General features: G+C 52.8%; 1 protein-coding gene across 10 annotated transcripts in view; it reads right to left on the bottom strand.

Annotated features, from left to right (window-relative positions):
• Positions 1–25,539, bottom strand: part of TCF3 (transcription factor 3) — an 82,589-nt gene that overhangs the window by 56,578 nt on the left and 472 nt on the right. For all 10 annotated transcript variants that reach the window (XM_041467102.1, XM_041467105.1, XM_041467106.1 and 7 more), the window contains exons 2-3: positions 22,819–22,920; positions 15,748–15,820 (exon numbers count right to left, since the gene is read on the bottom strand). In XM_041467102.1, the coding sequence (XP_041323036.1) occupies positions 15,748–15,820; positions 22,819–22,893 (148 nt within the window). In that variant the 5' untranslated portion in view covers positions 22,894–22,920. The remainder of the gene's footprint in view (positions 1–15,747; positions 15,821–22,818; positions 22,921–25,539) is intronic.

Raw genomic sequence — 25,539 nt, 5'->3', positions numbered from 1 at the left:
TCCAGTGGTGACTAAAACAGCAACCAAAGAGACCCCCAGAAGTTTGCTGTGAACTCAGGATTCCAGACATCACTTCCCTGAGATGCTTCAATTCCCAGATCCTTCTCAGAGGGTCTCTCCCCCAAGCCCAGGATCTCAGGTGACAGACACTTCTCCAGTTTCTGACCTACGCCTGGTGCTCTGCACCACAGGAAACCTGGAAGAGCAAAACTGGCCATGAAGAAGGCATGGAGTGACAGGACAAGGAGGAATGGCTTCCACTGCCAGAGGGCAGGGTTGGATGTGATTTTGGGAAGAAATTCTTCCCAAAGAATTTGGGAGGGTGGGCAGGCCCTGGCACAGGGTGCCCAGAGCAGCTGTGGCTGCCCCATGATCCCTGGCAGTGTCCAAGGCCAGGCTGGACAGGGCTGGAGGAACTTGGGATAGTGGAAGACGTCTGTGCCCATAGGAGGGGGTGGAACAGGATGAGCTTTGAGGTCCCTTTCATCCCAAACCAGTCTGGAATTCAGTGAACAGCATGTAAAAACCCCACAAGACAGAATTCAGGACTCATTTTCCACTCCAAGCTGCTCATATCCAAGTGGTGTTTCCAGCATGACAGAACTCCACTTGGATCAACCTCACGCTTCCCTGAGGAGCCAGGCAGTTCCTGGAAAGTCAGCGCAGGGACAGCAACACCTCAGTGCCACGAGCCCTGCAAAGGGGGAGCACCAGAACTGCCAGCCTCTTCTAGGGCTCCCCTGCAGCTCAGGAAGGAGCCAGAGCTGGAGGGGACACGAGGCAGCTCTTGGTGACCCACGGGGAGAGGCCAGCAGGCACCTTGGCCAGAAACAGCAGCTTAACATTCAACAAGCCCCAGGTTCTGAGTTCGGAACTAATGGAAACCGAGAGGAGCTGAGCAGGGACTCTGCTGCCCACAAGGCAGCCCAGGCTCCTTCCCCTTCAGCTGTTTCACCCAACCTCAGAGGCTGCTCCTGCATCACAGCCAGGCTGCAGATAATGAAGGAAGCACAGCTGGGACGGGCACCACCGAGGCTCCACACTTGGCCAAAAGGGAATTAGATGCCACCAAACCCGTATCAGGAGTCTCAGGCGTGAAGGTCAAGCAAGAAGGTGCAAAGTGGAGCTGTTTGTGTGAGGAGAAGCTGTGGATGGCAGCCTCAGGGCACTGGGGATGCTCCCCAAGGAAGTTCAACAAGCAGGAACCCCCCAAAGGCTCAGATCAGCTCAGCTGGCCAAACCCACCCTGCCCTTTCTCTCCATCCTCCACCTTCACTCCTCACTGATTTCCATGGAAGTGCTTAATTAATTAGTGGTGATGGCTGCTGGGCTTCATGATACCAACAGTGAATCAGGTGGGTGGGCAAAGAGAAGGGGGACAAGAACCAGGAGAGTTCCAGGGTTTGGGGCAAACACTGCCCAGGTGGGACCATTGGCACTGGGAGAGCAGCCAGACACCTGAGGACAGGGGCTCGGGACCCACTCCTTCCATGCCCACCAGTGCCACATCCCCAAGGCTGGCTGTGCCAGGATGGAGATGGCTCTTGCTCTGCACATCCCTGGGCTCAGGAGATACCTTTGGATTGCCCAAGTAACCCTTCAGAGAGGCACAGACAACAAACCTGACCCAGAGCTCGATGGTGTAATCCCACACCAGACCAACCCCGCTCCTTGGATGCACCTCCCATCCCAAAGCATCCACAGGGTACAGAGGTGACAGTCCTCCCACTAATGGCACAGCCAGAGCCTCCTGCCTCAGTGCCCAGCACCTGCAAGGCCAGAGAGCCTCTCATGCCATGGGAAGGTGCCCCAGCCCTCCCAGGGCACAGCCCACAGACTTTCCTGGGAGAGATTTTAGAGTTAAAGCAACACCGGTAGTGGGATTGTCAGCAGCACAAATGCACAAACAGGAGGGGAAGATGTGGGGGGAAAGCATCCAACTGGCAAATATAATACTTGGAAGGAAAAGTAGATTTTTAAAAAAATAAAAAATGAGGGGGTGGCAAAAAAAAATCTCAGGAAGTCATCTAGTCATTCCTGCTCTTTGCAGAAACAATAGACTCGGGATGCTGGCTAAGTTATAAATAATCCTGCTGGCTACACAACACAAATCCAAGACAGGAGCAGGGTAACTATCAGCTCCATGGAAAGTGAGTCACTACCTTCTTACAGCATTCCCAAAAAGGGAAAACACCACGGCCCCACTCCCACCCTGCTCCACTGGCCAGGACCCCATCCCGGGGGGCAGGAGCAGCTCAGTGACACAAGGTGGTGACATAACGTGTGACACCCTGACCCACAGTGAGCTCCAGCAGCGGTGAGGCTGAGCCCAGAACAGAGCAGGACACACAACCTGATACTCACAGAATCCTGAAATACCCTGAGCTGGAAGGGACCCACAAAGATCATCCAGGCATTAACCAGGAGACCCCAACAAGCCCACCCTGAGCACCCCTGGCAGCGCTGTCCAAACGCTCCTGCAGCTCTGGCAGCCTTGGGGCCGGGACCATTCCCTGGGCAGCCTGGGCAGTGCCAGCACCCTCGGGGGCAAGAACCTTTCCCTGAGCTCCATGCCAAGCCCTGGCACAGCTCCAGCCCTTCCTGGCCTCCTGTCCCTGTCCCAGAGCAGAGCTCAGCCCCTGCCCCTCTGCCTCCCCTGGGGAGGAGCTGCAGCCCCCGAGGAGCCTCCCCTCAGTCTCTGCTCCAGCTGAACGAGCCAAGTGCCCTCAGCCACTCCTCAGAGCCTTCCCCAGCTCCGTGTCCCTCCTTTGGGCACTCTCAACAGCTTTGGATCCTTCTGACACTGTGGGATCAGTGGCAAGAAAGCTCAAATTGGGGAAAATAATGGGAAGCCACCAACTCCACAACATCCTTCTCGTCTTAGAAAGGAAGTTGCCATTGTGAGATGCTTTGGCTGAGCTGTTTTCCAGATCCCTCCTCTGAACCTGAGAGCAAGCACAGGGATGAGCAAAGCCAACATGCCTCAAAATGCTGGTGGAACTGCCCCAGGAAGGGTGGGTGTGCCAGGGCCTCTGCCCCAAGCACAGCCCTGCAGGAGGGACATTGCCCCTCTGGCCTGGCAGCTCCCAGGGCAAAGGGAAAATGCATCTTTTTGGGCACCCAGAACATCTCTGTCATTTCTCTGTGTTTGTGGCTGACCAGGACATGGAGCACAAAGTGCAGCACCCAGAACCAGGGTGTCCCTGCATGGCCACAGCCCTCCCAGGAGCCCTCATGTCAAGAGCAGAACATGGAATGGTTTGGCTGGAAAGAGACCTCAAAGCCCACCTCATTCCATCCCTTCCACTATCCCAGGATGCTCCAAGCCCTGTCCAACTTGGCCTTGGAAACTTCCAGAGATGGACAGCCCCCAGCCTCTCTGAGTAACTGATAAAGGGAAAGAGCATCCAACTGGAGACTTGGAAGTGACATAAGTTCTCCTTTCTTTAAAAAAAAGAAAAAAAAAAAAGCTTCCTGACTTGTTATTCCATTACCCAAATCTGGAAATGTAATCATATTAGTTCAGCTGCATTAACACAACAAAAAACCCCAACAAAAACTGTCTTAAAAATTGAATTGATCTCCAAGGAGTGAAGAGAAAGGAGAACAAAAGTCAGAAACCAAAAGCAAGCAGCTCCCCCTGCGAGCACCATGGCCAGCCCAAGACACTCTCCGACGACAGATTCACAGAGGATGTGAAATAATCAGGATGTGATGCGATTTTTAAGAGCTTTTTTTGCCAGGTAGGTGAGGTAAAAGGTCAGTAAGAGCCATGTGAGCACATCCAGCTCAGCAACGTAATGCTGAGTTTGTCACAGAGCTTAACTCAGCTTAAACAGACCTCAGTCAAGGGGAAAAATCCAGCCTCGAGCCAAGTGGGAAGTCCAGGCAGCTCTGAGGGACTGTGGGGATGTGCAGAGTTGGCTCAGCAACCCTCTGGCTCCCAAAGCCTGCAGCAGCCCAAGCAGCAGCAAAGCCCTGCTCCTGTTCTCTGGTACCTGGGGAGCACTGCCCAAACCATGGCCCTGTGTGGGAAGGGCTTGGAGCAGCCACTGCTCCAACTGAAGTGAAAAACCAAAAAGCCTCAATCCCCAGCCTGGGGGCTGCAGCCGGGGCCCTTGCAGGGAGCAGCAGGAGCAACGTGAGGAGCTCCTGCACAAACCCACCTGACGGGCTGGGAAAATGCACTGAATCCCACCTGGTTTGGGCTGAAAGGGACCTCAAAGCCCATCCAGTGCCACCCCTGCCATGGCAGGGACACCTTCCACTGTCCCAGGCTACTCCAAGCCCCAATGTCCAGCCTGGCCTTGGGCACTGCCAGGGATCCAGGGGCAGCCACAGCTGCTCTGGGCACCCTGTGCCAGGGCCTGCCCACCTCCCCTGCCCTGCTGCCCACGCTGGGGGCTCAGCCCAGGACACAGCCAGGAGTGGAGTTGCCATCAAAACCAAGTTGTTAAGAGTAAATGTAATCCCTCTCCCTCCTGGGGCTGGAGCTCCAGCAACTCACAGGCTTTGCAATGACCACCCGGCCAGACAAATCCAGTTTGGGAGGGAAGGTGTGAACACTTTGAACCACGGGACAAGAAATGAAGGAACCCTGCTTTAAAATTTTTTCTTCAAAAAGGAAAAAAAAAAACCCAACCAACCATATGTGATGGGGAGGCACATCCACCTTCCCACAGCTTTTTGGGCCATTCATCATTTGGATAAAATCCAGTTTCACATTGAAATTCAGCTGGACTTTCAAATGCAAATCCGAGGAGGAGAGCAACATATGGTAGAGGTTAGTGCGTATTTTTCCTAATTAGATGGCAAACTGCTGCTTTGTATAACAATGTTAACAGGGCAGGAGGAGCCTTTGCAAGGGAGACCACATCACTGCAGAATAAAATGTCCCAGAAAGCAGAAGGGGCCCAGGCCACCCCCGCTCTCAGGGAAGGTCATGCACTCACTGCCACCAGGATGGGTTTTGTCACTTGTCAAAAGTGAGATTTGTCCCCCCAGCTTGGGAAGGGTGAGGCCGAAAGGTAAGAGAGGGGGTTGGCAACACCAATGACCCCAAGGCTTGTCCTGAAGGACTTCTGATTCTTCCAGGTCAGGTTGTCCCCAGGGGCAGCCCCAGGCGCCACACGCACACACTTGGGAGGGCTTTTGGAGGGGGAAAATGTTACCAACTCCTCACCCCAGGCACCAGGGATGGAGCAATGATGGGCAGAAGATGCTTCAGAACTCCCTGAGAAGGGGAGGAGCAGCTCTGCTTTGAGCAGTGCCCAGTAGCCACCACCAAACCTGCCCCAGGAGAGGCAGGTGCCACCACCAGAGGTGACCCCAGAGCTTGCTGGTCACATCCAGTGCCCACAGACAGGACATCACCCAGTCTCCTGGAAGGTTATTCCCAGCTAGGACAAATCAAGGCTTATAGATGACTGTCCCTTGCCCTGCCTGGTCCCAAAAAAGCCACCTCCTCATGTCCCTGTGTGCTGGAGGCTGCCCTCCCTCCCAGCCTTGGCCCCAGAGGCTCTGATATGAAGCTCATTTATTTATTTTCAGTCCCTGTCTAACCAGGCAAACTCCCCTGCTAGAAAAAGCTTATGCCACATTAACTTCACCTCCTTCTTACTCCTGACGCAATCCCCAGCTAAATTTAGAGGAAGACATTGCCTGAGGTCACTTTGGAGGTGGGGATGTGCTTCCCAGGTTTCACAGGCAGATGGACAGTGTTTTTTAGATTTTTCTCCCTGCTGGCTTTGGAGCTGGGCCTACCTGGCAAGTTAATTGAAAAATTCAGGATAAAAAAATGAGGGCAGATATCCTGGACTGCCTCTTTCCCTTCTTTACTGGGGGAGTGAGGCACTGGAGGCAACTTCCCTCCAGAAACATTAATGAGGGCAGGGAGAAGAGCATCCAAACAGCCACTGCAGAAACTCTCAAAAGCTGAACCAAGAAATCTCCTCCCATGGCTCAGATTTTCTCTTTCTGATGTTTGTTCAGATGTTTGTACTTCCACCCAGCAAGACAGGGACAGACAGACCAGGATCTCTGCAACCCATTGGCAAAACTGCCACCCTCCATGCTCCCCCAAACTCGAGGCAAATCCCTGTTTGGATGGCAAAGACAGAATGGCCACAGTGCACAGTGGCTGCTCCTGGGGGGACACACGTGGGGACACCACCACCAGTTTGAATCCTGACCAGGAGTTGGATCCTCTGGCAGAAAAACCCCAAAGAGTGCCACACATGTGGGCACAATGACATCTTTGCTGTGATGGCGGGGTTGGCCTGGTCCCCACTGGGGAGCATTATGGGGGTTCTGTCCCCTGTCTGACCCCCAAATGGGTTCTCTGCTGTCACATAGCCCTGTTTGGGGACACGAGAGCTCTGTGCCTGGCTTGCCTCAGGTGATCCCCGATCCTCAGCCGTGCTCCCAGGCCCCTGTACAATTACACATTCAGCACCACAATGTATTTCAAACTGTATTTCATGCCTCATTTGGCAACAAAATTAATTAAACTCTAAGTCACCACTGAAGGAGTGCAGCACCTCTTCCCTCCGTGGGTGTATAACTCAATTTGTTTAAGCTAATGTGCTAATCAAAGCTTGCCAGGTATTTGGGGACCTCCGGGCAGAGGGGGCTCTGAAGTGTGCACAGGATGGGCTCTGCCCAGAGGGGACCAGGCACTGACTGTCCAAGCACAGGGCCTGCCACCAGCCTCTGAAAGAGCTCGGATTTAAAATGCAATCCTTCCGCCACCAGCACCTACAGTGAGGCAAACTTATCATCCCAGGGCTTTGAGGGTCTGGGAGCTGCCCACTAGCTGGAAATCACAGAATCCCAGAATATCCTGAGCTGGAAGGGACCCTCAGGGATGCTCAGCCCAGCCCCTGTCCCTGCACAGCCACCCCAACAAGCCCACCCTGAGCACCCCTGGCAGCGCTGTCCAAACGCTCCTGCAGCTCTGGCAGCCTTGGGGCCGGGACCATTCCCTGGGCAGCCTGGGCAGTGCCAGCACCCTCGGGGGCAAGAACCTTTCCCTGAGCTCCATGCCAAGCCCTGGCACAGCTCCAGCCCTTCCTGGCCTCCTGTCCCTGTCCCAGAGCAGAGCTCAGCCCCTGCCCCTCTGCCTCCCCTCAGGAGAAGGCACACCCAGAGGATCACTGCCATCCTGCCTTCCCAGGCTGATCAGATTGAGGCTGCTGCATGGAACCAACTGGGCTTGGGATGTGCCAGGGAAACCACAGCACCCATTCCTGGCACTGCCCAGTTCCCTCCTCCTGGCCACACAGGGACTGGTGGGCAATTCAGTGCCCCCACTCCCAGCTGTTGGAGGTGCTGGGAGAGGGCAGGATATCCCAGCTCACACAGACGGGAATCCAACAGGCAGACAAAACCATAGAGTGATTTGAGTTGGAAGCGACCTTAAAGGTCATTCCCACCCCCTGTCATGGCACCTCCCATTGTCCCAGACTGCTTCAAGCCCCATGCAGCTTGGTCTTGGGCACTGCCAGGGATCCAAGGGCAGCCACAGCTGCTCTGGGCACCCTGTGCCAGGGCCTGCCCACCCTGCCAGGGAACAATTCCTGCCCAAGATCCCATCCAGCCCTGCCCTCTGGCAGTGGCAGCCATTCCCTGTGTCCTGTCCCTGCAGGCCTTGTCCCCAGTCCCTCTGCAGCTCTCCTGGAGCCCCTTCAGGCCCTGCAAGGGGCTCTGAGCTCTCCCTGGAGCCTTCTCTTGTCCAGGTGAGCACCCCCAGCTCTGCCAGCCTGGCTCCAGAGCAGAGGGGCTCCAGCCCTGGCAGCATCTCTGTGGCCTCTTCTGGACATGATGGCCTCCTCTCCACTTGATGCTGGTAAACTTTTTGACATGTCTGAGACAGCTCTATTGTCCCTACATCCACCACTGGCTCCCTCCCTTCCCATGATGGAAATGGCCCTGGGTGAATCCCTCCATCCTGCACCCAGAGCAGGGAGCACAGGCTGGGCAGGAGTGAAGAGGATCCTCTCCAGGCTGCTAAGACAACAGAGACAACAGTCAGGAACCAGGTATTTACAGTGTCCTTCAGCTGTGTGCATTGGGGAATGTAGTGCCAGGTGAGAAATGAGGCCCTCCAGAAAACAGCACTATGCATGAAATCCACCCCTTTAGACACCCATTTGTTGCCTCTAATTAAAAATACTACTAATAATTGCAGTTTGAGCATCATTGCACACAACCATTAACAATGGAGATGCACCAGGCTGAGGAGCTGGTCACACGTGGGACACGTGCTGCAGCAGGGCACCCCACAGGGCATGAGGAATTGCAAATTAGCAGCAGCCAGGTCCAGCAGCAGCACTTGCCAGACCTGCTGGGCCCCTTCCAAAGCCATCTCTCCCCTTTGGAAAGGGCACAACGAGCGTGGAGGCCTGGAGCTGGAAGGCTGAGCCAACATGTGCTGCTCAGGCAGCCCTGGGATGGGGCAGGATTAGAGGTGAACTCAGGCAGAGCTGCCCCCCAGAGACCATCTAAGAGCTCAGAATGGAGATGAGAGCCCTGAGGAACGGGGCAGGGATAGAGGGAATTCACAGAATCCCAGAATGGTTTGGATTACAAGAGACATTAAAACCCATCCAGGTCCATCCCTGCCCTGGGCAAGGACAGTTTCCACTGTCCCAGGTTGCTCCAAGCCCCTTCCAACCTGGCCTTGGACACTTCCAGGGATTCAGGGACAGCCACAGCTGCTCTGGGCACCCTGTGCCAGGGCCTGCCCACCCTCACAGGGCAGAATTTCTGCCCAATATCTAAGCTGAACTTACTCTCTTTAGTTACTAATTGCTGCCCACCAGCTCCTCTCGCTAAAGACAGGGCAGTGCTGGAGCTTGTACCTGTTCTTTTAGAAGGTGCACACCAGGCCCAGCTTCCCCTCAGATTTTTACACAAGGCACATTGATCTCATCAGAGCCCCTCGAGCCTCACTGCCTGGAACTGCCTCATCCACAGGAGGAAAGAGCTCTGCTGGGAAGAGAGCCCTGCACTGCCTCAGCAATTCTGGCAAAGTTAAAACTGTGCTTAAACAAGGTCTGTGGCAAACTGGCAGTTTCTAAACAAAAGCTGTCACTTATCTCAGTACAGCTTTGGCTCTGACACCCCCAGCATTCTCTGTACTCTTTCCCAGTTAAAGATTTTAAATCCAGTCAGGAGGATTCTTCTCCAGGTGGGAAATGAGAAAAAAAAAAAAAAAAACCAAAAAAAACCAAAAAAAAAAAACCAAAAAAAAAACCCAAAAAAACAAACAAAAAAACCAATGAACCCCCCAAAACCTTCCCTTGAAAACATGCACCCTTCACCTCTCAAGTTAAACACACACTGAGACAGGGACTAGGTTGTATTTGCCTCTCCCCAGCTGCTAGAGGAGCCCTGAGCTGCCACAGCATCCCCGCAGCACTGTCACTGTGTCCCTGCTCTTCCCAGACTTGCTCCTTGTGTGTCCATTAGAAACCAGCCGTCCTCTGGCAGGACTGGACACCCTCACTCCCCACAGTGAAATAAAATTCAAGGGGAAGAAATTAATTGCAAGAAAGAGAGAGCTCTTCATATTTCAAGACAGGTTGGACAAGGTTTGGAGCAACCTGGGATAGGGGAAGGTGCCCCTGCCCATGGCAGGAGATGGAATGAGATGGGCCCAAATCATTCTGGGATTCTGTTTCAACATCACTGCAAAGGCACAGGAGAAGTCTCTGTGCAGCGGGGAATCCGTGGCAGCAGAACATGCACCCCAAGCCAGGAGGATCAGAGATGGGGTGTGACCCTGGATTAAGGCACACAGGTGCAAAGACCTTCCCCTGCCATTTGTTGTCCCAAACCATGTTGTTTCCCTGCTGACCTGCACTCCCTGCCCCGAGCTTTTGGGCCCTCCAGCTCTTTTCTTCCAGACCTTGCTTTCCATATTCTGGTAAATGGGATGAACCCCACGAGAAAAACAGGGAGCAGAAAGGGGAGAGGGAGGAGAACAGGAGCTTCCCAAGGGCAAAGACAAAACCAAAGCAGAAAGCCCAACTGGCACAGGGGAGATGAACTCACTGAGAGTGCCCAGGCTTTGTTAGCAGCAGGGTGGGCACTGCAGCACATGGGTGTGTCCCTGCCATAGCTGGAGCTTCCTCCTGCATCCCGGGAGTGGGCTCTGCCAGCAGCAGCAATGGAAAGGTTCCAGTGCTCTGGAGAGCAGGGGTGGCAGGGACTGTACTTGGAGGAATGAGACTGCACGGCTTTGCAAGCTGGACCTGGCCATGGCAAGGATTTTCCATGGAATCCCAGAATGGTTTTTGAGTTGGAAGAGACCTTAAAGCTCCTCTCCTTCCAAATATCTGCTGTGGACAGGTTCACCTTCCATTGTCCCTGGCTGCTTCAAACCCTGGCCTTGGACACTGCCAGGGATCCAGGGGCAGCCACAGCTGCTCTGGGCACCCTGTGCCAGGGCCTGCCCACCCTGCCAGGGAACAATTCCTGCCCAAGATCCCATCCAGCCCTGCCCTCTGGCAGTGGCAGCCATTCCCTGTGTCCTGTCCCTCCAGGCCTTGTCCCCAGTCCCTCTGCAGCTCTCCTGGAGCCCCTTCAGGCCCTGCAAGGGGCTCTGAGCTCTCCCTGGAGCCTTCTCTTGTCCAGGTGAGCATTCCTAGCTCTCCTTTGATTTCAGTTGATAATGGCTAAACAATAACATTTACTTCGAAACAAATGGTCACACCAACAGCCTGGCAAACGAATTTTCCTGCTTTGCCTTTTTCTGTTGTGGTGGCTTTGTGTTTGGTGTGTTTGGTGACAGTTTGCATGGGCACGCCACAAAAACATGCAGCCCGGATCCCAAACTTGAACAGGAAGTGCCAGTTCTAAATATCAAGTCCCATATTGCACACCTCATGTCTGCCTTTCATCATCCATCAAAATAGCAAGCGGAGCCCAGCACTCCCACTTCAGCATAAGCAAAACATGTGGGAACTCGAGGCAGTTAGTAGGAAAACGTGATACAGCCTTGCTAATAAAAGCTCCTGCTTTCCTCACTATGGAAAACAGTTGCAAATGGGTTTCTGCAGCCTGGGACTCGACTGCTGACAGCACGGTGACAGAAACGCTGTGCTTGGCTCTTCCCAACCCTGCCTGCCATGGTGTCCCAGCAAACCACCCAGCTCCAGGAGCAGAGGGGAGCCCAGCAGCATCCTGGTGTACCCTGCCCATCCCGCTCAGCGCTTCCCAACGCAGGGCTGCCTGCACACTCAAAATAATTAAACCTTCAAACAGCTCCCCCACAGCACCAATTAAAGAGACAACCCCAGCTTTCAGAGAATTTATGACTCTCGGTGCTGTTGCCACAGGTATCCCAGTTTCTGCGTTGTTTAAAGAGAGTTTCAAAGGGGATCTGGGCTCGCCTCCCTCCAGGGAGAATCCATTCGCTTTGTTCACCAGACTATAACTTAAAATTTGTTACATGCACCGGCTTGTAAGCCTTTGAAAAACTCCCTGCTCCGCCAGCTTCAAATGGACTTGATGAACTTCCCCCGATCAAAGCAATTCTCTCACAGGGAGCCTCAGCTCACGAGCAAGGAAGAACCCAACAAATTTTGGGGGTGGGAATCACAGCATGGGCCAGGAGGGGACTCTCCCTCCCAAACACACCCAAGAGCCCAAGCAAAGGGTCCAACCCACTTTGGCACAAAGCACGAAGAAAAAGGCATTAATGCTGAATTCACTTATTTAAAAGGGGAGGAAAAGAAAAAAAAACAGATTAGCAGAGGTTTTTCTTGTTGAAAGCAGAGTAATTTGTCAGCAGGAGACCCCATGACTCCCACCCCATCAGGACCCAATCCTGGTACCGCACAACATTTGGGATGGGAAGGGAGATGGTTGCACACCCTCCACACTACCCACAGGTGGAAGTGCTGCTTGTGTGCTGCTCCAGGAGATGTTTTACCTCACACACAACCACATGCCTTGGGTTTATTTCCCTGCTCTGCAGAGCCCAAACCCTTTTGCTGGAGCAAAGGTGCAGCCGGCACGCACCAACCCTGCTGAAAACTCAGCAGCCACGAGGCCACAGCACAACTCTGCTGCCTCCGGCCACTCCCACTGCCTCGATGTCAATTAAAATGGTCATTTCCATGCAAAATTCAGCCCCAGTGGTTTCCTGCTCGAGGCAGGGCTCGATGAAGCACTGGGAGGGAGCTTGCTGCAGCTCAGATTAGTCATTTATGAACTATGATACGATGGGGGACACACTTTGAGATGTTTTGCTACTGCAAGTAACAAACACACTTTTGGGAGGGAAAGACAAACCTCCTTTGAGGAGCAGGACAAGAGGCACGGGCTGAACACCCTGGCTAAAATAAAACCCCAGCAGAAAACAGCCCATGCTGGAAAACACTGGTTGCAGCTCCCAGCCCCAGGAAGACCAACTTCCCGCGGTGACCTATATGTGCTATAAATGCTGCAGCCACGGGCTGGGTGACGTCAGCTCCATCCTTGTGGCAATTGTTGGGTCTCTTCTTGCCAAGAAAAGGCAAAGCGGAGGTGCTGAATTGTCCATGCGGCGGGGGAGCGAAACCAGTTCCTCCCCGGAGCATTTGAGGACAGAAATGAGGGAAACAGTGGCAGGGCTTAAAATAAAAGCAGGAGGTAAATAGGAAAGCAAAGGGATCTCGAAGCTGGAGTGTTTGCATGAACACTTTGAATTTTTCTGGCCTCAGGGAGAAAAAGGGGTTCCCTTGGTAAAGGGGCCATCAGCAGCTTGGCCAGGGCAGTTATTAGAAACATGGAATTGTTAAGGCTGGAAAAGATCTTTAGCATGTTCAAGTGCAACTGTCAGCCCAGCACCATGCTCACCACTAAAGCATGTCCTCAAGTGCCACATCAACACCTGTTCTGAACACTTCCAGGGATAGTGATTCCATCCCTGCTCTGGGCAGCCAATGGTTAACAACACTTCTGGTAAAGAAATTTTGAATTTGAAAAGGATTTGAATTTGGGACAATTTTATCACTGGGATTGCCTGTTTCAAATGCTTCTGTTCCTTTATTTACCAGCTGGGCTTTGGAAGCAAAAATCTCATTTTGGCCAGGACTGATCAGTCAGTGCTTTGCTCCCTTCCCTCCTTCCCTCCTCACTTCCCTGGGGAGGAAAGAGCCTGAAGATAACAGCTCCTCTGGAGGGGAAAAAGAATAAAAGCTGCACACTGTCCCAGCATTTCCACAAGAAGATGGGAAGAGGGAGATCATGAATTCCCATGTCCAACCCAATTACACCAACCCAGTGACTGGCTCCCGTCCTGGGGGAAGGATAAAACACCAATATTTCTTGGCATACGAGACAACATCAGTTTGTTATCTTGAGGTTACCACAAGCCCAAATAAAGAGATCCTGGCACTGTGGTGCACAGTACTGAGCTAAGACTCAGACAAATTAGTGTTTGCTTCTCCTTTGCAGGCAGAGGGGAAATGCTGCACTGCCTTCACTGCTGGTCCAGGCCCCTGACTGAGAAGTGCTTAGAACACATGTGGCACATTAAAGAAGAAGCCCAGGCCTTCCTGCATGGCAAGATTTAGGGTGATCACCTCCAGGTCCAGGTTATGTTGTGACTGTGAGGTGCTCTGCTCCCTCTGCAAGTCCAGATCCCCAAATCCAAGGACCATCTCCACCCTCTGACCACATCAAGGGTAATGATGACTCAAATTCAAATCAAATTTTGAGCTGGATGACTGCCTGTGTCTTGGGGAATTAAATACCTTGGGGGATGACCAAGGCCAGGTTGGAAGGGGCTTGGAGCAGCCTGGTCTAGTGGAAGGTGTCCCTGCCCACGGCAGGAGATGGAAAAAGATGAGCTTTAAGGTCCCTTCCAACCCAAAGCCTTCCATGATTCTGCAATTCTAACTAGTACTTGATTGCATCAGTGAATACAGCTAAAGCAACAAACCAGCAATCTGTGAGAACAACCTCTTGCCATTTTCTAGGGCCTTGTTTAGACACCTTGGATCCTTCTAACAGGCAGAGCACAGCCTCCTGCATGGCACAGCTCACCGATGTCTTACTGCAGTTATTCACCCACCAGCAAAAAGTCAAAGATGCAGGAGCAGGAAGAAGTCCCAAAGCTGACACTTAGATGAAATTTGTCCCCTGAACTCCAGGTAAGGCCAAGGATGGCTGACCAAGGGATAAAGCTGCTGCTGGAGCAAAGCTCTTGCCCTACACCCAGCCCTGAGCTGCATTCCCAAGGCAGGATGGATGTAGCAGGATGAGGGAGCCTCCGCTGTGTCCGAGGCTGGGACAGCAGGGAATGTGCAATGTCCCTCAGTGCAGTTGTGTAACATCAGTGCTCTGTTTTTATGAACTGCTCCCAGTCAGGCCCAGAGAGCAGCAGCCCAGAGGAAGGGTGGTGTCAACATTACCTTTCACTCACCCGAAAGAAAAGAAGGGGTGGGGGGAGAATCAAAGATTTGATGTCATTTGGGCTGGAGGGGGGTCTGGCTGTGCTGCAGAGCCCCGCTCCAACCTCTGCTCCTGGCCAGCACCACGGAGCTGGCAGCCAAGGCAGGCTCTGAGCAGGAAATGGGTTAATGGGAGCTCCTGCACTGCTCTACTCCCCCCAGCGTGTAGCACGTCTTTTGTGGATTATTTTAACAGCAGAAGGCACACAAGGAACACTCACTGAAGAGATCAGCTTCCATCTGGGCTAACCCGAGAGTTTTCTCTCCTCCAATTTCCTCCAGCACCCACTCAACAGCTTCCCTCCCTGCCAAAGTGTTTGCTCAAAACCATCTTGACATGCAGCTAACCAGCTCAGTCAGAGAGCATCACATTTCCCTGGTCCAGGAGGGCAGGAGCAGGGCAGGGCAAGGCAGGGCAGAGCTCCGACCCTGCTGCTGTAGGTTCCCCAGTGCCCCACTGGGGCAGCAAAGTTGCTCTCCAGAAATCCCAGCCCAGTCTCTGGGATGCTCACAGTGTCACAGCACAGCCAGGAGTTCCCTTGCACAGCTGGAGCCAGCCCAGGGCAGGGAAGGTCGAGTTTTAACCATCCACAAAGTATTCAGCAAGAAGGGCAGATAAGCTGAATTTCCCTCATGCCAGGGGCTGTGTGAGCCCTGCACAGAGCAGCTTCCCTGGGCATTAAAACCCTGGCCCAGCACTGTCCAGCCATCCTCCCCCTGAGCCTCAAACCAACCAGCACATTTTCAGCCTCCAATAGCAGCCACTTCTCCAGCCCACTCATCCCCACTGCCCTGCTCCCAAAGCCCTTGAATGTCAGCATCCCTGGTCCCCTCTTGGCACCCTGGATGGCTTTGCAAGATCCCCTTGGGAATACTGAGATCCCACTCAACAGCAGCGAGCTGCTGGAGGGGCTGCATGGAGCAGACCCCCAAAGTGTGCCAGGAATGAACCACCACCACCTATCTTCAGAGAGGAACAGCAAAAGTCTTCCAGGGCAGTGCAGACACATCTAAGCAGCTTAGAGACCAGCCCTGTCTGCTCCCAGGCTCCTGGAGCAGTGGGACAACAACCTCCAGCTTAGGCAGCAACGTCTTAATGGGAGACAGCTCAGCAAGAGCAGCTTTGCACACCCAGAGACACATGGAGCAACAAGGAAACCATCCAGAGAAACAGCAGCAGAGCACCACCCGAAAAATACATCACCAGAATACACAACCCCCTCCCCTAAGGCATCTCTGGAACCAAACACAAATTTATTGCAAGAAACATTATGGTATGAGGGGAAAAAAAAGATGACAGTACCTGATCCTCCAAACTGAGTGCTCGCAAGGGTCGTGGGTCTGTTTTTTCCATTAGCCACTGGCAAGGGAAACATCTAGAAAAACAAGGAGATGAGAGAGAAGGGAAGAGAAAAGAGATTTCAGTATGTTGGTTTTACTGTGCTGCTGCAAAGGGGTCATACTGGGGGAGGGGAGGGGGAAGGCAGCCCGTTATTGATGCAAAAACCTTTCCTCGTGTCCCTGCTCCATCACTCAGGAGGGGCAGGAGGGAGGCACAGCCCTGTTCTCACACACACCCCCACGTGTACAACCCCTGCTTCTGCAGGAGCAGCTGGAAACCAGCCAAGGAGAATCCCTGCTATGGTCCAAACCAACAGTTTCATCCCAAAGTTGCTCACCCTGGCTGCAGGTGAGCACTGGGGAAAGGCCAACTCCATTCATAAAAAGCCAGCAGGATAATGACAGCAAAGCTGTTTTATCCCTCACTGTCCCATCCCACAGGAGTCCTGGTCCCATCCCACACCTCCAGCCACGTGCAGTGCCTGGGCATGACAAGGGCTGCCTGTGGGTTTGGCTCACAGATCAGCCCCAGCCTCATGGTGCAGCTCCCACCCCACTGCTTTGGGGGCTCCAGCAGCACCAGGACCTGACACAGCCCTGGGGCCTGGGGAGAGGAAGCTGCTCCAAGGGCAAATACAGTTACTCATGATTTTAAAAAATTAATATATTTCACAGAATTGGTTGCTCTGGGGACTTGTTTGCTCTACCACTACAGCTTCATTATCACAACTGGGCCTCTCCTGCCAGGAGCTTCCTCAAAAACACACCTTGTCACCTAACCTGTATAAATATTTTTAATAAAAGTTGGGAGAGTTTCAGAGGCTGCTATTTAATAATTTACATGCACCTGCGTGCAGCAGAAAAGAAAACTAATTCTCCTGCACACAAATGGAGCTCCAGCCAATAAAACAACTGGTGGAAAAATGCTCAGTGAATTAACATTTTAATATCCTTTTTCTACTCAAGATACTTTCACCACCAAGTCATTTGAATTTTTATTATTTTTAGCTTTGTAATGTCTGAGTAACTCAAAAGTTTAATGCTTTGAAGATTAAACAATGTAATGGCACAAGAGCCTACAGAAAGGCAGCGTTTCATGCCCTGACATAGCTGATGTCTGGCTGTGGTCAGAAACATTCCTTTGTACAGAACCGTCTGCCCAGCTTTGTTTTCGCAAATGCTGGGGAGGAGAAAAAACCCAACAAAAAACAGTTAAATGTGGTAGAGATGCAAAGAGAGCAGTTAAGGAACCAACTGCCATTCATAAAGAGCACAAATTTGGGATCATATATATGCATGCAGGGTGTAGATGTTTTATACATGGATTTAAACGAAGGTGTAAACAGTGTTTAGTGTTCATCCAGCTGCCTGCACACACCTGCCCTCACCTGCCTGCACATGGCCCCCTGCCCCCCTCAGAAGTGCCCTGAGGCTGCTGCTCACCCCAGGGGCTCCCGAGGTGTTTGGGGTGGCCCAGCAGCCCCACCATCGGATGAGCTTTGTTTCCTCAGGAAGTTGGGCTAGAAAATAAAAACAAACCCCAAAGATTGCAGCTCACCTTCCTCTGCACTGCTGCAGGGCTTCCCTGCATCCCCTCCCCTTTGCAGGGCAGGAGGGGGGCTCTGCAAACATCTCCAATCATGCTGAAAATTGAACTTAGGTGGCTGATCCCACCCTGCCTGTGCTCACTCCCTCTTCTCAAGGTAGGGAAGAAGATTGAGATCAAGCTCCCTTTTTGCCAAGTGGCATGGGGCAGGTCTGCATGTGCGAGCAGGGGGGAAGAGATGCACCATGAACCGACCAGCAAAAAGCACACTCACACAAAAAAAACCCAAAAAAACCAAAGACAAACAACCCCCCCCCCCCCCAAAAAAAAAAGGCACTGCTGGCTCTTTTCATGAGCATTTCTGCTCAGCATTTGCTGAGGCTGAAAAACACAAGGTTTGAGCAGCAAACATGAATGGAGAAAAGGAACAGCCTTGTTCCATTGTGCACCCAGCACCTTCTGCTTCTGCAGAACAGGAGTGTCCCCCCAGGGCAGCAATGCCCAGCACCCCCAAAACACCCTCACACAGCCCAGGGAACCCCTCCCCTCCTCCAACTGCTTGGAGAGAGATTTTGAGGCTGATGCAACACCTTCCTGCTCTCCCTCCCCAGGGGATTTAGGAGTCATGGACCCCTTCCTGCAGCAGGGCAAGTAGAGATGCTAAAGGACAGAATCCTGGAATATCCTGAGCTGAAAGAGATCCAGCCATTGAGCGCAGCCCCTGCCCCTGCACAGCCACCCCAACAAGCCCACCCTGAGCACCCCTGGCAGCGCTGTCCGAACGCTCCTGCAGCTCTGGCAGCCTTGGGGCCGGGACCATTCCCTGGGCAGCCTGGGCAGTGCCTGCTCCCTCAGGGGGGAGGAACCTTTCCCTGAGCTCCATGCCAAGCCCTGACACAACCTCATGCTGTCAAACAAGGGTGATGGGGAGCAGAGAACCCCAGGTTACCCCTCCACACCTATCACATGCCAACCACAGGAGGCGTTTTGGGCTTTTTTCTTGCTCCCAGCCTCTTTTTCCACTGTGGTGTGGGCTGAAGCTGCCCCTAGGAGCCCGGCACAAGTCATACGTGAAGTGCCTTCGCTGGCGTGTGTTGCTCAGAGGCAAAGTTCATCCACCCACTGCAAATTTCCTTTCTGTTTTAAATGCTGCTTTAAAAATAAACTGGGGGGAGGGAGGAGATGAACCGGAGCTGGCACCTACCAGGGGACCCAGGCATTAAGGGACCCAGGCATGAGCTCACAAGAGTTGTAATTGGGTCATTACTTGGCCTTTGTTAGATTTGAATAATGTAGATTTAAACGGTTATGTAAAATCCCCTATCTTAAGTTGCTGTACTTGGTTTTTCAAGTCCTATCTCCAGCCTCCCTGAGAGCTGACAACAACTTCGTTCCCTCCTAGCTCAATTTCCACCCCTTCCAAAGAATTTATTCTCCCTTCATTTCTCCCTGGGTAAAACAGGCAAATCCAGAGCATGAGAAGATCCAAATGCCTGCACCCTCCCCTGAGGAGGTTATAGCCATGAGACCCCACACTTCATACAGCAAACTCCTAAGAAAGAAAGGGAATTTGCCAGAAATGAGGAACATCAAGCAGCATGTCATTTATTGTGCACATCTAGAAGTGCACTTCTTTTCAAATTAAATCAGTGCTCATTCTCTCTCCTCTCCCACCTGATGAACTCCAGGCTGAACCAACCTCAGGCCTGAACTCCAAACCCAAAATCTATTTTGCAGCATGGAAAGAATCCAGCTGTTAATTCGGGGAGAAGAGGGAATTTGACTCAAAATACATTGCCAGCAGGACATTTTATACATGTTCACTTAAGGCAGACCTTCCTGACTACAGTCCCAATGCCCACTGTGTGTGCAGTCAAACTTTAAACTCCACAGCTGCTTCACTCTGAACAACACTCCGAGTTTTACCATGGAAATGCAGGCGCTGGGCCTTGGCCGGAGCAGGGCACGGCTTCAGCATCCTCCAGCAGAGCAGCAGGAGCTGCTCCAGCCCTGCTTGCTGCCAACACTTTGGCTCCCACTCCCGGATCCGGGGCTGGAGCCGCGAGAGCCGCGGTGCAGCGGGAGCAGCCGCGGGCGCAGCGATGAGCGGCAGGTCCTGTGTGACTGCTCAAGCCCCTGCCCACCCTGCAGTGAGCCAGAAACCCCCTCTGCCAGGCAGCTCCCCGCAGCATATGGTTAATACTCTGCTAATAATCATGGCTGTTAACAGCACCTCGCTCCTGCCAGAGCCCCCGGCTGGCACTGGCACGTGGCCGCTCCCAACTCGGCTGGCGCTCGGTGGCACCAACACACCCAGGGCTGCTCTGCTCCCCTGTCCCCTGCCTGGGGTGTCCCTGTCCTCCAGAGCAGTGCAGCCCAGCCAGGACACCTGTGTGGCACCTTCCCACTGCACACCAGCGCTGGCACAGCTGAAACACTGCCTGGGATAACCAGTAACCACAAAAAGCCCTAGAATCCTGAGAAATACCCTGGAAGGGGCCTACAAAGATCATCCAGCCCAGCCCCTGTCCCTGCACAGCCACCCCAACAAGCCCACCCTGAACATCCCTGGCAGCGCTGTCCAAACGCTCCTGGAGCTCTGGCATCCTTGGGGCCAGGACCATTCCCTGGGGAGCCTGGGCAGTGCCCAGCACCCTCAGGGGCAAGAACCTTTCCTCATATGCAAGTCCTTGTGGCTGAGCATCTCCCGACAGCAGAGGCCAAGGGCAGCTCCCCCATACACAGCCTCTGCCCACCAGGCTGAGCTGCAAAGCCCAGCCTAATCAATAGGCTGAGCTGCCCACTTGGGTCTATAGGCAGGATGTGTTCTCGAAAGCTCCTCTCCAGTTCTGGCAGCCCATCTGGGCCTGCTGCCAGGGAGCAGTGGTGAAGGCAAGCTTACAAATTACCCGCACTTTGGGGTAATTAGAAAAGGCAATTTATCTGGGGGTAGAGGTAAGTGTATTGCCATGCACACCCCAAACCATCACTGGGCCTTTCTTTTGACTCGTGCTCACTTACAGATTCCTTTGATTTTTGCCCTTTTTGGCAAATTACAGTGGCACAAAGCTTTTGGTGAGTGCTTTAGAGTTCAATATCTACCAAACAGATTTCTTTATTAAAGAGGGGATGAGTCTCTTCTTTCAGGACTGCAAGCCTAGTTTGCAGCATCTCACAAAACCCTGTCATTTACTGACCCCAGGAACTCATGGCAGGCCATGCCACCCCCTTAGGGCCTTAAAATTCCCTCCCTGCACAGCAAAACATATTGCAGGGCTGGACAACAGACTGCTGGGGCTGAACACATTTTCTCTAGAAAAAAGGATCAAAATACTGATCTGAAGCAAATGCTTCCAGCTGCTCTGAGTATCTCTACTTTTCCCTCCCCTCTACTCTCCTGGAGAGGATTATTGAACCAATGCTCCACTCCTGTTTATTCAAAGAAAAATATAAATACACTTGAAAGAGCGAGCTTTGTGGTCAAAAATCCTATATCCCAAGGACACAGAGAGAGCAAACCATGGAGCACCTATTCAACAGACCCATCTACTGTCTAGGAAGCTTTTCCATTTCAACTCCTCATCCTTGAGGCGAGCTGTTAATATTCCCTTTATGCAAAGAGAGAAGGGTGTGCGGAGATGAGGGTTTGTGAAACAGAGCTGGCTGCAGTCCAGGCTGCGCCGGAGCCCATCGGCCAATGGATCCTGCAGGGAACGACTTCGAGTCATTTGCTGGCAAATGACATTCGCAGGCCCTGGTGCTGTGAGCAGCAACCCCCAGCACCTCCACACCAGCCTTGGAGAAGCACAGGATGAGTTCTGGTCCTTCCCAGAATTACACCAGTGGAAGAGCATTGAATGCAAACCCAAATTTAACCTTTTGGTGTGGATTCATCTCCAAGGACAGAAACATTTGTGGACGGAGGGACCAGGTCAAGACTTCTCCTGGGGATACAGTTCTAGGCATGCAAATGAGGATGGTTGGTTAAATTGGAAAATAAGGTCTTGGGGTTTTTTTAAAGCTCTAAATGGTGAATGGAATTTCTTTTTTTTTTCAAGGAGGATAAAAAGCAAAGCAGGAACTGCTGCAGCCCCCATCAGGGAGCAGATTCTGGGTTACTGACCCAAAGTGCAGTTGATGGAAAGCCCCAGGGCTCCTGCCAACCTGCAGGATCTCTGAGAGGGACAAATAACCACAGGAAGCCCTGAACAGATTCCTGGTTTTACAGGGATACCATCACTGCAGTCCCTGTACCCACTTTAAAACATTCTACCAGAAAAGTCCATCACCAGCAATTTAACAGAACCAGCCTCCCAGTAGAAGTATGAAACTGGGAGAATTGGGCCTCTCCTGGAGAATTGCTCTTGGGGGGCTGAGAGACACACCCCTGCTCCCTCCAGCACAGAGCCCTGTCAGGACAGGTACAACCCCCAGCTGTGGAAAAAGGTTTATTTCCCAGGGCTGAACCTCAGTGTGCGGATGCAGAAAAGCAGATGAGCCCCAGCACACCCACAGGTGCCACAGCCACTGGGACATCAGGTGACCCTAGCTCTGCCACTACTTTTTGTCCCTTCTCCTCCACGGGGCAGGAACATCAGCCCAGCAGGGCTGTGGGCTGGGTGACCCAGGCTGGGGTGACTCTCACGGCCATTCCTCCTCCTGGAGCTCTTGTTTCTATCTCTGCAGCACGTTTGCTTATCTCGACAGCAAGACACAGGCTTGCAGTGCCATGAGGGTGCAGCACACAACAGAGAAACCCAACAGACAGTTATTTGCCTTTGAACACCAGCTCTGCCCTCCACAAGTCACCTGCCAAGGAGAGGCAGCACTGCTGGCAGTGCCACAGCGGGATGTGCCAGGGACTAACCCCACTCTGCTGTGACTAAAGGGACTTCTCCTCCCTCCGAGCTGTGCACACCCTTCAGGGGGAACTCTTAGGTCCTGTTTCTTTGAAAATAAACAGCTCCTAAATGCAGCTCAAGGTTTCCAGGATACAGAAGAGCAGAGCATGGGGAGCACAAGTGTCCAACTCCTGCAAAAATAACGCGCTGGAGAGCTTGGACACATTTCAAACTGTGACAAAATAACCTGTGGGAGCAAAAGTTTAATAGTCTGGATCTAGGGAGAGGAAAAAAGCTTGATTAATCAGCTACTGAAGTTACATCTCTGCATGGCTGCAGAAACAGTCACCCAGTGAGCATTTAAACAGAGAACACACAACTCTGCTAATTCCCCCAAAATTTCCCATCCAGAAAAGAAACCTCTCTGCCTTCCCTGCGAGGGAACAACACACATTTGAGGGGAAGAGGGAGAGAGGAGGGGCAGAGGCTTTGCTTTAACTTGAAAATAAACAAGTTGCAGCACATGTGCACGCACACAAACACGGCACATCTGAAACCCATCATGTCCAATTTACAGGCTCACATTTCCTCCCCTGTGCAGCTCCCAGCCCCGGGGCTGCGCAGCCCCCCGGCCGCGCTCGCTCACCATACTGAAGTCCAGCAGGTCACTGAGCTCTTTGTCTGTCCCAACTGCAGCCATTCTCTGCTGCTGCTGATTCATATTCCCACAGACTCAACAGTGGCAGTCCTGGAGAAAGCGAGGGGGAGGGGAGAGAGATATTTTAATGACTACAGCAAACTACCCACCCCATTGATGAATATTTTAAAAAGACAGAGTGGAGGGGCAAGAAAAGAAAAGCCCTGAGCGTGTCGGCAGCGTCCAACTCCGGGGCCAGAGCACAGTCGGAGTCCTCACACAGCACCCAGCGGCAGGAACAAGCGTTCTATTGACCAGACACACTTGTATGTTAGTTTTTTGCTGCCAATTCCACTAGTTCAGGCCAATTCTGTTCCTGGCGTGTGGCGAATGAAGGGGGAAAAAGAAGAAAAAAAAAAAAGGAAAAAAAAAGAGTCAACTCATTTATCAAAGGGTTCAGGCAAGTTATCACTCAGGCGCTTGTCTGGCTCAGCTCGCCCCCTCGCCTTCCCCCACACTTGCTCCCCGCAGGAGGCTCTCTTGTCCTTGCCGAGTTTTGTTTTAAAAAAAAAAAAAAAGAAAAAAAAAAAAAAAGAAGAAAAAAGTCTGATGTTACAGCTCTTTCCTTCGGGTCGCCGAGCACCTGCAGCTGCTTTTTCAGGGGCTGTGTTTGGGGATGCCCAGCCAGGCCGTGCTCAGTGAGAACTGAACCTCTCCACTCCCAAAAGGGGCTGGAAACAAAAAAATTTTGTTTTCGGAGTGTTTTTGCAAAAATAAAGCCCTCCAGGCAACCTTGCAAGATAGGTAAATATTATTCTTCCTAATTTTACAGATTATTTTTTTTCAAAAGGGAGATTGATCTTTTTGGCCAGCTTGCTATGATAGAAAAATATTTCTTTGGGAGGGAGGAAAAGAGGCCTGGGATGAGATAAAAGATTTCTTTTTTTTTTTTTTGGCCTTTTTTTTTTTTAGGAACTCATTCATGGTTACAAAGGGCAGCTGGCCAATAAATTTAACTCATTAATTGTAAGGTTAAAAAAAAATAAGTAAAAAAAACCCCCAAAAACAACAAAACTCCACACGATCCAAAGTGTTTGTAGGCTCAGCCACTACATTTCAATGAAGTTTCATTAAAAAAGGCTGAAATCAGACCAGCGTGTAAAAAGCCTTCACCGCTATAAAAAACAGCCCGGGAATTTTCTTTCTTTTTTTTTCTTTTTTTTTTTTCGTATTTTCATTTTCTTTGAAAAGCCTTTTTCAAAGTGTCATCAGTGCATCTGGTCAGTGTTTATAAAGCCACTTTCCCAACCTTCTGCCCCGGTGCCTCAAGCGGGGCTGGGGACACGAGACCCCGGAGAAGCCGTGGAAGAAGGGAGGGAAGAGGGTACATTTCTTCCCAGCCCCCCAAACCCTGCACCCCCGAGGCACCCTGGGACAACGTGAACAAAACCCTTGGCCGCCCCAAAGCCAGCCTGGGAGGGTTATTTTTATTTATTCCACGCACACTTTCTGACCCCAGAGCAGCCCGCGGGGCCGGGGCGCCGGGCCAGGACCCCCCCCAGATGTCTCCGCGCCCCCGGGGTCCCTCCCCAGCCCGGACAAAGGCTCGGCTGCCCCGGGACGGACGCGGGCCGGGGGTGAAAGTTGTTCGCTGCCCTCCACCCGCGACCCCCGTGCCGTAGAGAGGGGGGGTTCCCGGCTGGCAGCCCCCGCCCAGACCGGGGAGCGGTTACAAAGGGCAGCTGGCCAATAAATTTAACTCATTAATTGTAAGGTTAAAAAAAAATAAGTAAAAAAAACCCCCAAAAACAACAAAACTCCACACGATCCAAAGTGTTTGTAGGCTCAGCCACTACATTTCAATGAAGTTTCATTAAAAAAGGCTGAAATCAGACCAGCGTGTAAAAAGCCTTCACCGCTATAAAAAACAGCCCGGGAATTTTCTTTCTTTTTTTTTCTTTTTTTTTTTTCGTATTTTCATTTTCTTTGAAAAGCCTTTTTCAAAGTGTCATCAGTGCATCTGGTCAGTGTTTATAAAGCCACTTTCCCAACCTTCTGCCCCGGTGCCTCAAGCGGGGCTGGGGACACGAGACCCCGGAGAAGCCGTGGAAGAAGGGAGGGAAGAGGGTACATTTCTTCCCAGCCCCCCAAACCCTGCACCCCCGAGGCACCCTGGGACAACGTGAACAAAACCCTTGGCCGCCCCAAAGCCAGCCTGGGAGGGTTATTTTTATTTATTCCACGCACACTTTCTGACCCCAGAGCAGCCCGCGGGGCCGGGGCGCCGGGCCAGGACCCCCCCCAGATGTCTCCGCGCCCCCGGGGTCCCTCCCCAGCCCGGACAAAGGCTCGGCTGCCCCGGGACGGACGCGGGCCGGGGGTGAAAGTTGTTCGCTGCCCTCCACCCGCGACCCCCGTGCCGTAGAGAGGGGGGGTTCCCGGCTGGCAGCCCCCGCCCAGACCGGGGAGCGCAGGAGGGCGAAGCGGCCCCCACGGGCCTCCTCCCTGCCGGGGGGAGGGAAGCCGAAGCTGCCGCCCCCGCGCTGGGTCCCGCGGCTCCTGCAGCCCCCGAGCCGGGAAGGGGCTCCGGGACCCCCGGGGGGGCCGCGGCGGGCCGGCGAGCTGTGCTCGGCTGAAGTTCGCGGCAGGACCGAGCACCGGAACCCCCTCCCCGGCGGGGACCGCGCACCCCCTCCCCGTAGCCCGCACGCCCCCCGAGCCCGCCCCGCC

Source organism: Pyrgilauda ruficollis, unplaced genomic scaffold, assembly GCF_017590135.1.
Source record: "Pyrgilauda ruficollis isolate IOZ18807 unplaced genomic scaffold, ASM1759013v1 scaffold200, whole genome shotgun sequence".
Classification (NCBI taxonomy): Eukaryota; Metazoa; Chordata; class Aves; order Passeriformes; family Passeridae; genus Pyrgilauda; species Pyrgilauda ruficollis.
This window is presented reverse-complemented; position numbering and strand designations above follow the sequence as displayed.